This window comes from Anser brachyrhynchus (assembly GCF_964034855.1).
Source record: "Anser brachyrhynchus genome assembly, chromosome: 20".
NCBI classification, from domain to species: Eukaryota; Metazoa; Chordata; class Aves; order Anseriformes; family Anatidae; genus Anser; species Anser brachyrhynchus.
Window position 1 is genome coordinate 8882642 of NC_137713.1, and position 13380 is coordinate 8896021.

A 13380-nucleotide genomic window follows, 5' to 3' on the forward strand; every position below is an offset into this window, starting at 1 on the left:
CCAAGTCCTTGTCAATTAGTGTCAGCAATATTACTTGGCGTGTTCCAGCAATTGTCAGAACTGCTATCAGACACCACTGTGAAAGGGTTCCAGCTTTAATAACTGTCCTGCCCTGTAGTATAACGTGCTATCTCTTTAGAAACTGTTAAGCAGTGGGAACCTGGATTTAAGAGGCTGGTATGTTTTTGGAAGTCTACTTCTTGGCTAGTTGCAGCTCTCTCATGTCGCTCTTGTTCTCCCTCCACCAGGGTGAATCACCTCGTGATGCCACCAGCCTCCGTGAAAGTCTGAGATGGTGAGTGACCCAAACCCACAACTGGTTTCAAGCTATCCATCCACTCCAAACCCCTACCAACTCATTTCTTTCCATATCACTTGGAAACTGGTTAACTTTTGACAGCCACGATCTGCGCCTTTGCTACCTTGGACCCAAATCAGAGCAAAGCAAGAACACAAAAACCAGGGGTCAAAACTCAAATATCCTTTGTAGCACTGAGGTATGTCCAGAAACCTTGTGCTCCCCTCTTGAAGCAGATAAGGCCATGCAACCCCTATCAATTTGAACACCAAAGGTGTGATTGTCCAAAGCCAGAATTTCGGCTTTGCCCAAATGCATCTTGCATTCCCAAAACTTGCTGCTGCTTTGCTTTTGGTCTAACATCTGCTCACTATCATACAACCATTTCTAGCAGATTCCAAATCCAAACATTTCTGCTGAAAAATGCTTTCTGGCAGCACAAGAACGCGTGCGTTGCTGCTAGGACTGTCCCCACTGCAACCCTCGATCAAGGGTGACGGATCTGAGACCCTGGCAGGGAGCCAGCGGGGCAGTCCCACTCCCGCTCCTTCTCCTCTCTTGTGTTCAAGCTGTTCTTATCGCTCACCAGCAGTCACAGCATCCCAGCTCAGAGCTGTAACAATTGATAAACACTTCCCAGCATTTTACTGTAGCCAAAATTAATTACAGCAATTTGTTTTTTGAAGAGGAGATTTCTTTTCTATGAATTAAATGCATTGAAAGACTAATCATAAAATCAGAACTCGGTAACACGCTTAAGAAGAGCCTTTTGGGGAAAACGATTTATTACAATCTCTAGTATAGCAGATGTGTTATTTCCACAGAGGGGAGGATGTTTTGGTAGAGCCTAAGGATAAAGTAGGCCTGCCTGTACCTTGCAGTCTCTGGGCTGGATGTGTAATCATACACTGTCATTTATCAGCAGCTTTTAGACAAAGCTTTTAAAAAAAAACACACAAAGACTCAAAAATTGGGGAGCAAGTATCAGTTGGTGTTGCTGCGACTTGCCTTACAGAACTGAATACTTGGGTCCTGTGCACACACAGGTTTTTTTCACTGTACTTTCTTTTTTTTCTCTTTTGGTCCAACTTTATATAAGTTGAGAGAAGCCAGGCTATCCTTATAGGGAATTTTTCCATAAGCCAGCAGTCACTGATTTTTAAGGTCAGGGACAATTTCCTGCATAATATGGAGCACAGAACCTCTCACAGGAAATCCTGCAGCGAGAGAACTGGTTATCCTATCCACAGCATGCACAAGTGGTGTCGCACCAGTCAGGATAGATGCTGATGCTGCTCTTTAAAGCCAGTGCATACCACCAGCTTTGGGCTGAAGGCAGCGCCTGCTCCACTTTGTTAGCAGCAGGGCTGACAGTGGGGCTCCACGCTGGGGATGTGCATGCTGGGCTGCCCCCACTCCTGAACTGGGCTCTCCAGGGAAGCAGTTTTGAAAATGACAATTGAAGGTGAGAGGCAGTCTCTTCTTGGATGAACTGGTGGGGTTAAAATCAGCCTAGCAAAACTCAGCCCTGCTCTCCTCTGTGCTGTTTCAACCCACAGCAGCTGTACCTGTAACATCGAGGTGAACAAGACACAGCTGACGCCCTTAAATAGTACAGGCAGGAGTGTAAATCTGGGGCAGAGTTTGCCTGGATCACAGCATCTTTGTGCTTCACCAAGTACCACTCACGACGAGCCTAACCACCTTTTCTCGTTTCTAGTTGCCAGTGAAGGAAACCACATGTGGACTCCTGCTTCCACCACCACAATCTCCAGCTCGAAGCCCTTCCATACTGGAACCGGCGGCTCCTTCAGCTCCACGCTGCCCCGGGAGGGTTCTCCAGCACCAAACCCATCGCAGCGCTCCGCCTGCAGGGCCAGGCAGCAGGAGATGAGCAGGGCAGCCTGGAACGCAGCGCTGCTGGAGCGTAAGGACATTCCCAGGTTCCTCCGAGCATCGCAAGCAACTCTCTGCCGGCCCCACAACGCGCTACCCAAGTGAGTGACTGTAGATTGTGTATATGGTTTTAGTTGTAGCCGATGAAGTCCACATCGTTTATAGGACAACCTCCGTCCTAGCAAATGCTGCTGTTCTGCCAGCACTCCCGCACCCAGAGACTGCACTAGTTGGGGACCTGTTCTGTACATCACCTTTTCTTTAACACTGAAGGCTCAATTCAGATTATTATTTTTTATTTAAATACGTCGTAAGATGCTTTATCTCTGCTGAAGACATATATATAAATATATATATTTAGATAAACAGTTTTTATTTAAATGTTTGAGATCTGGAGCTGCCTGTGCAACCCTACCAGCCATGAATACGTCCACAACTCTCCTCATCTCAGTGCCCTGCTATCAGGCCCTGGAGGGGCACCACAGGACGAGTCCCAGGGGATGGATGACTGCCTGTCACCTGAGGCTGAGCAATGGGACAGAGGAGAGAGTTTCACTGCACTGGGTATGCTGGCGGTTGTTACAGAAAGGCCCAGAACTTTTGACAGAAATACCTAGGGGCTCCAGATTTTGCTCAATATCCTAAATTCAGCCTTGCCTAGGAGATTCACAGGTTTTTAAAATACCAAAATCCAGCTGGCTGAATTGCTTTACCTAGGGCCTGGTAGTGCAATACTGCTGTGCCAGTGTCATCACGCTTTGTTTACACGCATATCATGGTATGTGTATTGTCAGTGCTAATTCTCCCTTGTCAGTATTTTCAAAGCAGGTGGCTGATACTCTACAGTAGCTGTTCCCTTTGGAACGATGGTTAGGTATAATGCATGTCCATCCCCAAGCACACTCCCAGCCTACTCTTACTGGGGTGTCAGTTAATCATTTGTTTATGAAGATGTACTTGAGATCTTTAATACACAAGGCCAGTGTCTGAACTGAGTTAGAGTTTCAAATGCAGAAGAGTGTGTCTGTAAAGCAGTCAGAGTGCCATTCCCCAAGAGTATTATGTCCTGCACTTGACCTCCACAAGCCAAATTTATGCTATGTCAGCTTGATGCTGCAGGAGTGTGGGGAAGGAGGGAGAGCACAGACCCTGGAAAAACAGTCAGGCTTCCAGAGAAAGGGCGTTCTTCCGTGAGCTCCCCCCTCCCTTTGTAATGTTCAGATGTCTCCCATAGTTTAGACTCTCTCCAGCTTAGTGCACACCTTGAGGTGAATGCGCCTCGCTCTTGTGCTCATGTTTAGTAAGTAGCTGTGGCTGGGCTGCAAGTAGGACTAAATCAGCAAAGGAACTGCAGTGCTGGGACTGGACCCGATTTAAGCCTGGAAGTTGGCTGTCCTGATTGTGGTGTACGTTTGTTCAGGGACATAGGAAGGTACTGTTAGTAAAGGTGGGTTTTAGCTCTCCTTCATTTGCAGGATGTACTGTGAGCTACAGCACACCATTAATGTAAAGACGGTCAGTAACTCCAGTTACCAGCAAACTGGTCAACACTCACTGCGTAGCCAGTCTCTGCCCAGGCAGCTGTGTTTTGAGGGTGACTCCTATAACAACATGAGCATTTCCTCCTCACAAGTCTCCATAGGACTACTCTGCAGAGGCTAGTCTGTCACCTCAAATACTTTTTTACAATGGCTCTAAGATTTGGTTAAGCAACTAGTGCCAGAAATTTTCCTCGAGTGCTTGGGCATCCTCTGGAAAACAGCAAGTGGGTGCTAGAAATAATAAAGCAAAACAAATCCAAAACAATGCTTCATTTCCCACCTCGTGCCACTATTTACGTTTGTAGGGGAAATACCAGTGCTGTGGTCTAGGAGCCAAATTTTTGGCTTTAAAGGCACATGAATTTCTGATTCCCATTAAGAAATTCCTCGTTAAGCTGGCTAAAAAGAAACAAAAAGCAACCAAACAATTAGTCATTTCATCTCAGAGACCAAAGATTTGCCATGTTTTCCAAATTGCTTTTCTGATAGGCTCTCTCTGCTGTAGCATTTACTGTCAACAAAATGAAGCATTAATGCAAAAGTTCAGAGGTTAGGAATTATCCTTAAACCTAATTCTCAGGAGTCAATAATGAAAAGGGAACTTAAATATTTGTAGTTTCACTGGCTCTCCTTGTTTGTGACAAACCCCAGTCCTTGTTGGAGAAGCTCTGCACTGTTACAGGAGGCCAGCTTTATCTTCTGTGAATATGAAGGAAATTGCTGTGGCTTTCTTTTTAACAAGGATAAGGGGATGGGAGTGAACAGGGAATGAGAAGCGAGTCCTACTTGCAACAGTTCCATGCCAAGGGACCCCCGAATCCCTGCTCCCACATGTTCCAGGCTAAGAGAGGGGAGCCAAAGCAGCAGCTGTGACAGATCAGGAGAGATGAACAGGAGAGGGGACAGAAAATCTGGCTGCTGCTCCTTTACATATTCATGGATCCGTATTCAAATGGCTCGAAGCTGAAAGGTTGGATTTCTTGTTGAGTGTGTCTTGATTTAGCTGTGTGTTTGTATTCCAAACTGGAAGAATTATTCAGTGAGAGCTTCTATAAAGTTGTTCAGTCCATTAGAGGGAAACCAGCTCACTTAGATCAAGGGTCTGCACAACTAAGTCAGTTAACAGGAACATCAAGTCTGGGCTGGAACCATGCAATACTACCAAACAGAAGCTGGACCCATGTTGCCATTTAAGTCTGTTCCTTGGATCGTAACAGAGTTCCCTGTCCCGAGACACAGGCCCATTTCTGCCAGTATGTGACGTGGGGAAAGTCGCTACCTGGGGCTCAGTTTGTGCACGTGTAGAGCTGAGATAGTCGCTGCTGAAATGAAGTGCTGTTGTGTTTCTGTACTATAGGAAAGGTCAGAAGCTCCCCATTATTAAAATATGGCTTACCATATCATATTATACTGGTGCTGAATTCTGGACTTTAGCACGCAGGATTGTGCTGGTTTCCATTGTAGCTCTGTGTGTAACAATTTTAGGTAGGTATAGATGTAATCAGGCCCAGAAGCTATTAGGACCGTTTGGCTGTTGACCTCATAAAGCAGTGTAGAAGTGGAAACATTTTTGGTATACACATAGGAAGTGTTTCTGGAATGAGAACAGAAGTCTAGGCTGGACACATACCACTTATAGCAAAGCTGAATAACAACCCTTATTAAAATTAGTATTTGTTTTTATAAAGAAAGGCCGTTAATAGGAAAAGATAATTAGTTTTTAATAAAGAATACACATATTTTAGTACCCATCACAACCAACGATGCAAGATTTCAGCCCATCACTTAAATAAATAGTTGTTCAGACCATCAAGGTTATGTTTGCAATTCAAAACTTTCACGTAAAATTAAATAGTCACAGTAAGGACAGAAACACCTTTAAAGCCACTGGTTTCCTGCACACAAAGTGACTTCATGTGAATGTCTGAAAATTAGCATGCACAAAAAGCAGCCCTTGAATGCATTTAAAAACATAGGGGAAAATACTACACTAAAAGGGAGCAAGCACCCCATCCCTCATGTCCTCCCATGCACGTATACATCTCAGGCGAGGGAGCCAAGAGAGGGGAGAGGGTTCAGGTTTTTGGCTGGTGCCGCTGCATCGTACCTCACCCTGCTCCTCAGGCTGTGGCCGGCCCCTCCGCAGTGCTCTGCCCTTGCTCCCCACCTCTCTCCCTGCAGGGCTGCAGCAAGGTGTATGCTTCTTCCACCCTCCCTGCGCTCCCTGGGGCCCGCAGTGTTAGATGCGGCCTTGCTGCATGCATCAGGGTCTGTGCCTGCCTGTGCAGGGCGTAGGGAGGGTGTGCAGGGCATAGGGACAGTCCAGGATGCCCCTCAGTTAGTCACCAGGGCTTTCTTCTGCTCCACTTCATGAACAGTTTGGTGTTTTTTTAAGCGAGTGTTAACTCCCTCCACAGCTAATAGTGCATTTGCACCAGTGTACCACTGTGAAGCAGCCAAGCTGCTTGTACACAGCAAGAGGAACAGAGGTAATGGGAACTGCACAGAGAGGCAAGAAAATTACCCAAAAAGCAGCAAGCTGCCAGCCCGAGTAACTACACTGCCTCCTGCTGCCACCACTTACGATCTGGGTGAACCCAAGAGCCTCTCACCTTTTATAGACTAGCTAAGAGAGAACCTCAGGGTGACAAAACCCTACTACATGAATGGATGTACTCTGGAAAGCAGAGTTCCTCTCTGCACCTTCTGTCCTAATTGTTTGTTTTCTTCTCTGTTTGCTTTATTGTTTGGTAAACCAGCACTTACAATCACTTTTACTATGTGATGTATGGGAGTAGAATAGTATATTTTCTTGTTATACAAGGGAGGAGTATAAAATAGTTTTCTGATTTCTTTCAGAAGCAAATGACTATTTTATTTTTTAAGAGCAATTGATTGTGAATCTCAGAGTATAAAAAAGAGAAATAAGCCAAATATATACCTTTATGTAAATTAAGAAATAAAAGTATTTAAAACATACCTCCCGGCTCCCTTTCCTGTGTCACCACTTGCTCTGGTTGTGCACTCCGATGGCTGCTGCCCGCAGGGCTGCTCCCTGGGACAAGGCTGCTCCAAGCCCCACAGCTCCTGCCACAAACACTCTGACACGGTCCCAACGAGCCAACAGTGTCCAGGCTGGCCACCAGCCTGCCTGGGGCTGGTTTAAAAGCAACACCTCTGGCAGGGACAGGGGGAACAGGGGGTGGTGGGTGGCAGCCTCCTTCTTCCTGGGTCGGCCGCCTGGGTCCAGCTCAGGGTCAGAGCGTTAGGGGAAGGTGTCGGCGGTGAGCAGAGACGGGGTGAGCTGACAGCAAAGCCAGAGTGGTGGTAGCCATGGGTCGGGTGTTTGGGACAACGGGCAGAAGCAGGGCAGGAAATTAATCCCAAGGCACGGCTGGCCCCAAGGCCGCCCTTCTCCAGGGGCCCTGCACAAGCCACAGATGCCGGCTCCACAGGGCAGTGGCTGCTTGTTTGTGGGCAAAAGGGGGCGAAGGGGATGGTTCTGCTGCTTCAGGTGCAATGTGCTGCTGCACACCAGCTCTCCTGCCCTGGCCGCACAGACAAGGCACATCTCAGCCCGAGTGTCTCCTCTCACCAGCCATGGACGTGTTCTCCGTGTCCTACAGGCCTCCACACTTCCCTTTAGTGTGCTTTTCCTTCAACGCAGAGCAACTGTCCAGGCCAGGAGACCTGCCCCCAGCAAGCAAAGGATGTGTCTGCCTAAAAAAACAACCCTGATCACTTTCTGGCACAGCATCTCTGGGCTTCCAGCTTAATCATACTGTGTAAGTGACTTAAGCACGGCTTTATAGATTTTGATGTTCCAGCAGCTCAGCTTTGAAGCTCCGCTACTTCAGCATCCGTCAACCAACAACTGCTAACATGGCTGTACTGTTCGCTTTTTTTTGGATCACAGACATCCATGTGGCCATACCAACACCCCACACACAGCCACACGGACACTCGGTCACTCTTTCAGCCCCATTGGCCATCCCTGTTCATAAATCCTCCCTATGCTGGTTCCCTAGAGATCCCACCAAGGCAATCTGCAGTCTGACAACAGCCTCACTGCGTGAGCTTGCAGCGTAACTTCTCTGACCACCTTCAACACACATCGACACCAGAGCAGGGCATTGCCTTGGGAGGACCGAGCAGGCTCGTACAAGCTGCTGCCATCTATGCTGGAGGTGTCTGAGCTCGCTGCTGGCGGTCATTTACATTTGTGCAGAGATCCCAACTGCTTGGCAACTTCTTTTTCACTTCTAATCAACTCCAACACACTTCAGCCCTCTCCTGTTGTCCCCGGCAGAATCTCGGTATGACACAAATAAAACAAACTTAGCATTTGAAAAATATGCCGAAAAGGACATGTTTACAGTTGATTCGTCCTTTTCTGTGGCTATATGCAATGGCCAACAGATGCAAGGCAAGTCAGGAGGAAATCCACGCGGCCAGGCTTTTCGGCCACCAGGAAGAGCCGTGCTGTGACCCTGGATGCTGGGAACAGAGGGTCTGCAGTCGGCCCAGGACGCCCTTCACAGCACAGAGCCTGCCGCGAGGCACTGCCCCAGTCCAAACCTGCAAGTCAGCAGCAACCAGCCGGGGCGGCAGGGCACTCCCAGTGCCCCAGCAGTCGCCCTCTCATCACTCCTGCCACAAAAACTTCCTCTCCCCATTCACAGCCTCTCTCCCTCTTGCTCAGCACTGAAGTGTTCACCAGCAGCACTTCAGAGCTAGCTCAGCTTGAGCCCTTCACCCAGCTGCACTGGCTGTTTTTTTTACCTTGACACTGCTGGGCCTCCTGCCACGGCAAAGAGCTGAAAGCGATTCAGAGGACAAGCAGCCTGGGACAGGCAGATTTTTATTCCCCTGTGCAGGGGACAGATTTTACCACCCAGCTTCACCCGACCGCCACATGCAGCCTTACTCACATGCACAGACGAACCAGCCCTGTCCCAAACTTCACACCCTGTCCAAATCCTCCCGTAGGAATTCAGGACGTCTCTTCTGCCAGTCACAGGCAGTGGGGAGAGTCTTAACGCACCACGGACCAAAAGATCGTGATTTTGGTTAAAACAGCTTAACCTTCAGACAAGAAACTGGCACTGGACTGAGAAAGGCGAGTTCACAGCCCTGCTCCTGGCAGGACCTCACCAGACAGAGGCCTTTCTCCAGCACTAGGCCCACAGACAGGCGGGAGCGCTCCCGGAGCTCAGAGCCCCAGGGCCTGCGGCTCTCCTCTTGCCTTCAGCAGAACCCTCGAGCTCTTATCACTGCCAAAGAGCTTCTGAGCCCAGGACAGCTGAAAAGAAAAGGCTTCATTAAAATCAAAGCCTGGTCTATCCCCTGAAAGCCCTGAAGGTCCGGTGACAGATGGACATGAAATCAGGGCAAATGAAACCTTTGCAATCGTTAGAAGGCACAAATAAGTGCCAGTGAAACACGATTTGCCGTGGTGGATTAGTGACTGCATTCTATACACTGCGCATCAAAGCCAGTCTAAAGTCAGGTAATTTAATTGGCAACGAAGTTGTTACTGCAGCAGTGTGCACAATGCCTCACAGCTTTCCTGTCCCTTATCTTTTGACTGCTCTGCAAACGCTGCAGACACACACACGAGCACAGCAGCTCAAGGAGGTCAGTCGGCCTCTCCAGCCCGGCAGCGGGCACTACGCAGGTGCCATCCCCCTGTCAGATCCAAGGCCCGCACAGCTTCCACGTCGTGCTTTGCCCTTCCCTGGTTTCTTCCCAAAAGGACAAACGGATCCACGTGGATTCGCACCTTGGTCCTTAAAACAACTCAGAGTTGTCTGAGAGCCACACATCACAGGAGCTGGGGAGGAAACCCTGAGACACCCCCAAAGGCTTCACCTGCAAGGGCTCGCAGGGCAGGCTCCTGCGCGAGGCCACAGTACCTGCTGTGCCATCACCTGCCAGGCCCATGAGCGGGCTCCTGGTCCCACAGAAGTGAGGTGGCAGCATAAAAACTGGAGAGCCCTGTGCAACACGGCCCCAGCCCTGCTCCAGGCTGCTCGTGGCCCTGCTGTGAGCACCAACCAGGCTCAGCTCCCACAGCACGATCAAGCTGCTGCTGTCCTGCTGCACAGCCTGAGACAGCCCGGGGGGCTCCAGTGCTGTCCTCCCACTCCCCACATACCCGGGTACCCGTGCGCTCACCTTGGCTCCCACTCCCCACACCTGCACTCTGTTTCTCCTCTGGTTCTGCAGGGGCAGTGGTGCAAAGTCCCAGGACATCCTACTTACAGGCACAAAAAGAAGGAAAGAAATCGTTAGCGAGACAGACTTCAAGACGTGAAACCTTTGCTCCCCTTCAGAGCATCTCCAGACCATTAAAGGTGGATGACCTGCTGGCCTCTTACCTGCTGCGTTTGCGTGACAGTTGAAAAGTCATCACTCAGGAGACAGCTGGAGGCGCATCGAGACCCGGGGCTTAGCTGGGATTGAGGTTTTAACCAGGCAACGAAACAGCTTTCAGCACGAAATGGCAGAGACTGGGCAACATCCCCGATGCCAGCAGTCCTCTTTGTCTCCTTGCTCTTGGAGACAGGATCGGCAGTAATTGCCAACACCTTCTGGCTGGGCACAAACACTGGCAGCTCTCCTGCAGGCTGCGAGAGCAGCTCTTCTGGTCAAGACCCTGCAATAACATCCAGATCAACAAAGGGCTTGGGAGAAAAGCGCTGTCAGGATGAGTCCAGCCCTAATGTGCTCAGGAACTGGCTGGTGTTTGAGGTGGGGAAATGGCAAGTGTGAGAGCACTGCACTGAGATGCCAACATCAGCCTTCACTGAGCTCGGTCCTGCTCCACCACAGCCACCTGCCTGCAGCCCCTGCTGAGGCTGGAGGCCAACGGTTAGCCTGAGGGGCTAAAGGAGAGCTTCCCTTCACGTGCCAAGGGACCCTGATAACGCAGAGCTCCCCTTCGCCTCCTTCCCCAGCCTGCGCCTATACCTTAGAGGTTTTTGACTCGAAGAGCCCAGCTCCAGGCAGCTCCCCCTCCTCATCCAGCACAGATGAAGGCTGCAGCCTCCCATGCACCGACCAAGTGCTCCTCGGTGCTGCCTCCCTGGAGGGCCAGAGGAAAGCAGCTGTGAAGGCAGAAAGCAAGAGGCAGGGGCAGGCAGGACACCCTCCGCTGAGCCCTGCCAGCGGGCACCACAGCTCTGGCCCGTACCCGCTGCTGCCAGGAGCTGGCTCCTTCGGGTGCACGGCAAGCCTCGGGGATCGCTGCTGGGACATGGAAGTGAGAAGGGGCTGCACCCACCTGGGGTCTGCACCTGAACGTGACTGCACTGCTGCCAGCAGCTGCCTCCCAAGGACCTTTACGCCATTTAAGAGTCATTGCAAAGGCGGATAAACAGCCACAGACAAATGCAGCCTTTTGCAGCTCTTCTCTCGCTCCTTCCAAAAGCACCACGACAATTCTGGTGCCCTCACCCGTGTCTAGCCAAACAGACCACCTATGGGAGGAGAGCCGAAGGCACAGCGGGAGCAGCCCTGCTCCAGAGCCTGCCTCTGCCCGGAGCCACAGCTGAGCTGCTCTGCACCAGGAGGAGGGCAGGGACGTCCGATACCGGGACAGGAAGCAGGGCCAGCCGCTGATGCATTCCTCCCGGAGCAAGGTGGGGGCGAAGCAAGGAGGGAAGAGGCTTTAGAGGCAACCACGGTGGGGTTTCAAATGCTTTGAGACCCAGCTCCCAGCAAGAAACAAGAGCCCAGCATGGTGAAGAACAGACTTTGCAGATTGCTGCACGCCTGCTGGTAACAGGTGCGTGCGTGGCTGTGCTGCAGGCCTGGCAGCCCAACAGATCAATTAACCATTTCCATTGCTTCGCTGCGTTATTGCTGTCCCTGTGCTGTCACAGGGGCCATCACCCTTCCAGCAAAGGGCTGTGCAGGAGAAGGCAAAGAGGTGAGCTCATGGTAGTTACTGGTGACACCCAAGTGGCCAAAATTGGATATGTTTAACCTCAGAATATGCAAGTGCAAACCCATTTAACCCCCAGGCATGTCAGGTATTCAGCATCTCCCAGACTGGAAAAGCTGCAAGCACTGCTGGGCCTGGCCAGGACAGAAGCGTCCCTGTAGGCATCACTTCTGAACCTCCTACAGGGCTTGACCACACGACTCAGCAGTGCCAGCACACCTACCGCATCTCCCCAGGGAATCCAAGCAAGCCTCTCGCTTTTGCCTTGGGGAAATCAAGGGAAAAAAAGGAGGCTGTGCTCCGGAGCACAGGCTGTTTGGTACTGCCAGAGGAGAGAGAGGGGGCGCCTGCCAGAGCCCAGAGAGGACGCGGCCTCCTGAAGCTCCCCGTGCCTCCCACACAAGCCAGACCTACAGCTTTAGAGCTCAGCATTATGGCAGTTTTATTTAAATTCAAGGAGGGCATAAAAATATAGTTATAAAAGATGCTGAAACAGTCCTCTGAGTCACATCAGCCATGCCAGGCCTGGGTGAATCCATGAAGTTTTACTCCTGCAGCGCTGGAGCTTTTTTCTCTTTCCTTTTCTTCTTGGCTTTGCCCTGCTTCTGCGGAGTCTCCTGGCTGGCACTCCCTTTGGCTTTCTTTGCAGCTGGAACCTGCTCAGCTTCATTACCTGCATCACCTTTTCTTTTTCTATTCCTCTTCTTCTTCTTCTTTTTGTCCATGATGGCATCTCCACCGTTCACAGCTCCACCCTTGCTGCCCGCCGCTGCCGCCCCGTTCTCCCTGACCCCTCTGTTCCGATTCTTGTGTTTCTTGCCACCAGGCACGAGGCCTTGCTTTTGCTCAGGGCTCTCTGTTCCCAGGGCTTGCTCCTCTGGGGCTGCTGGCTCTCCACCTTCATTACCTCCTGGTGCTACTCCGTTCTCCTGGACGACTTTCTTGCGATTCTTGCGTTTCTTGGTCTCTGGGAGGAAGCCTTTCTTCTTCCGCTTAAGCGGCTCCGCTGCCTGCGCGGGTTTATTGGCTGTTTTCTCTTTCTTGGGCTTCCTGCAGAGAGAACACCAAAAATCAACAGTAACTCAAGCTTACGGCCAGGAAGCACCGCGATGCACGCTCCAGGCAGGCTGCGAACAGGCAGAAGCAGAAGGAAGCAGAGGCATGCTGCGAGGATGAGCGTTGTTATCCTGGAGGGGGTCCGCAGCCTGCAGCAGGGCTGGGGAACTGAGCTGCGGGGGCTGGACCAGGCACACAGAGGCTTGAGGAAGAATCCCTCAAGACCCTGTCCCTCTGAGATAATGCTGTACTTACCCCACCTTCCCAAACGAAACCGCCCAGGGCCTCAGGCAAGGCTACTGAGATGCTTTCTGTCTGTCTGTCCAGGGTGACAGCCCCAGCAAGGCCTCTGTTTGCTGACAGTCCCAAGAGGTCTTGCAGCAAGAACCCCCCACAAACCCTTCCAGTCTCACCCAGGCAGCCTCTGTTTGCATGCAAGGCACCCGGTGCTGCTGCCGCTCTCTGACACGTCAGTTAGCTCCACCACCATCCCGGCTACATCGCTCTGCACCAGCTCAGTCCCCAGAAAGGCATCCTGAAAAGGAACCAAGCTGCAATCCCGCAGCCTTTCTGGAGAGCTTTTCATGCTGTGTCAGTCCAGGGTGGAAAAAAAAACAACATCCTGACAACACGCTGTGAGC

General features: G+C 50.9%; 2 protein-coding genes across 3 annotated transcripts in view; one reads left to right on the forward strand and one right to left on the reverse strand.

Moving 5' to 3' along the window:
- Positions 1 to 6714, forward strand: part of LOC308180757 (sphingosine-1-phosphate transporter SPNS2-like) — a 136122-nt gene extending 129408 nt beyond the window's left edge. For both annotated transcript variants that reach the window (XR_013941176.1, XM_080562899.1), the window contains 2 exons: positions 249 to 295; positions 2019 to 6714. Coding sequence is in view for 1 of the 2 variants with exons in the window: in XM_080562899.1 (XP_080419025.1) it covers positions 249 to 291 (43 nt within the window). In the remaining variant the exon portion in view is untranslated. The remainder of the gene's footprint in view (positions 1 to 248; positions 296 to 2018) is intronic.
- A 5386-nt stretch (positions 6715 to 12100) lies between these two features.
- Positions 12101 to 13380, reverse strand: part of MYBBP1A (MYB binding protein 1a) — a 66605-nt gene continuing 65325 nt past the window's right edge. Inside the window, exon 27 of the mRNA XM_080562872.1 lies at positions 12101 to 12733. Within this exon, the coding sequence (XP_080418998.1) occupies positions 12229 to 12733 (505 nt within the window). The 3' untranslated portion in view covers positions 12101 to 12228. The remainder of the gene's footprint in view (positions 12734 to 13380) is intronic.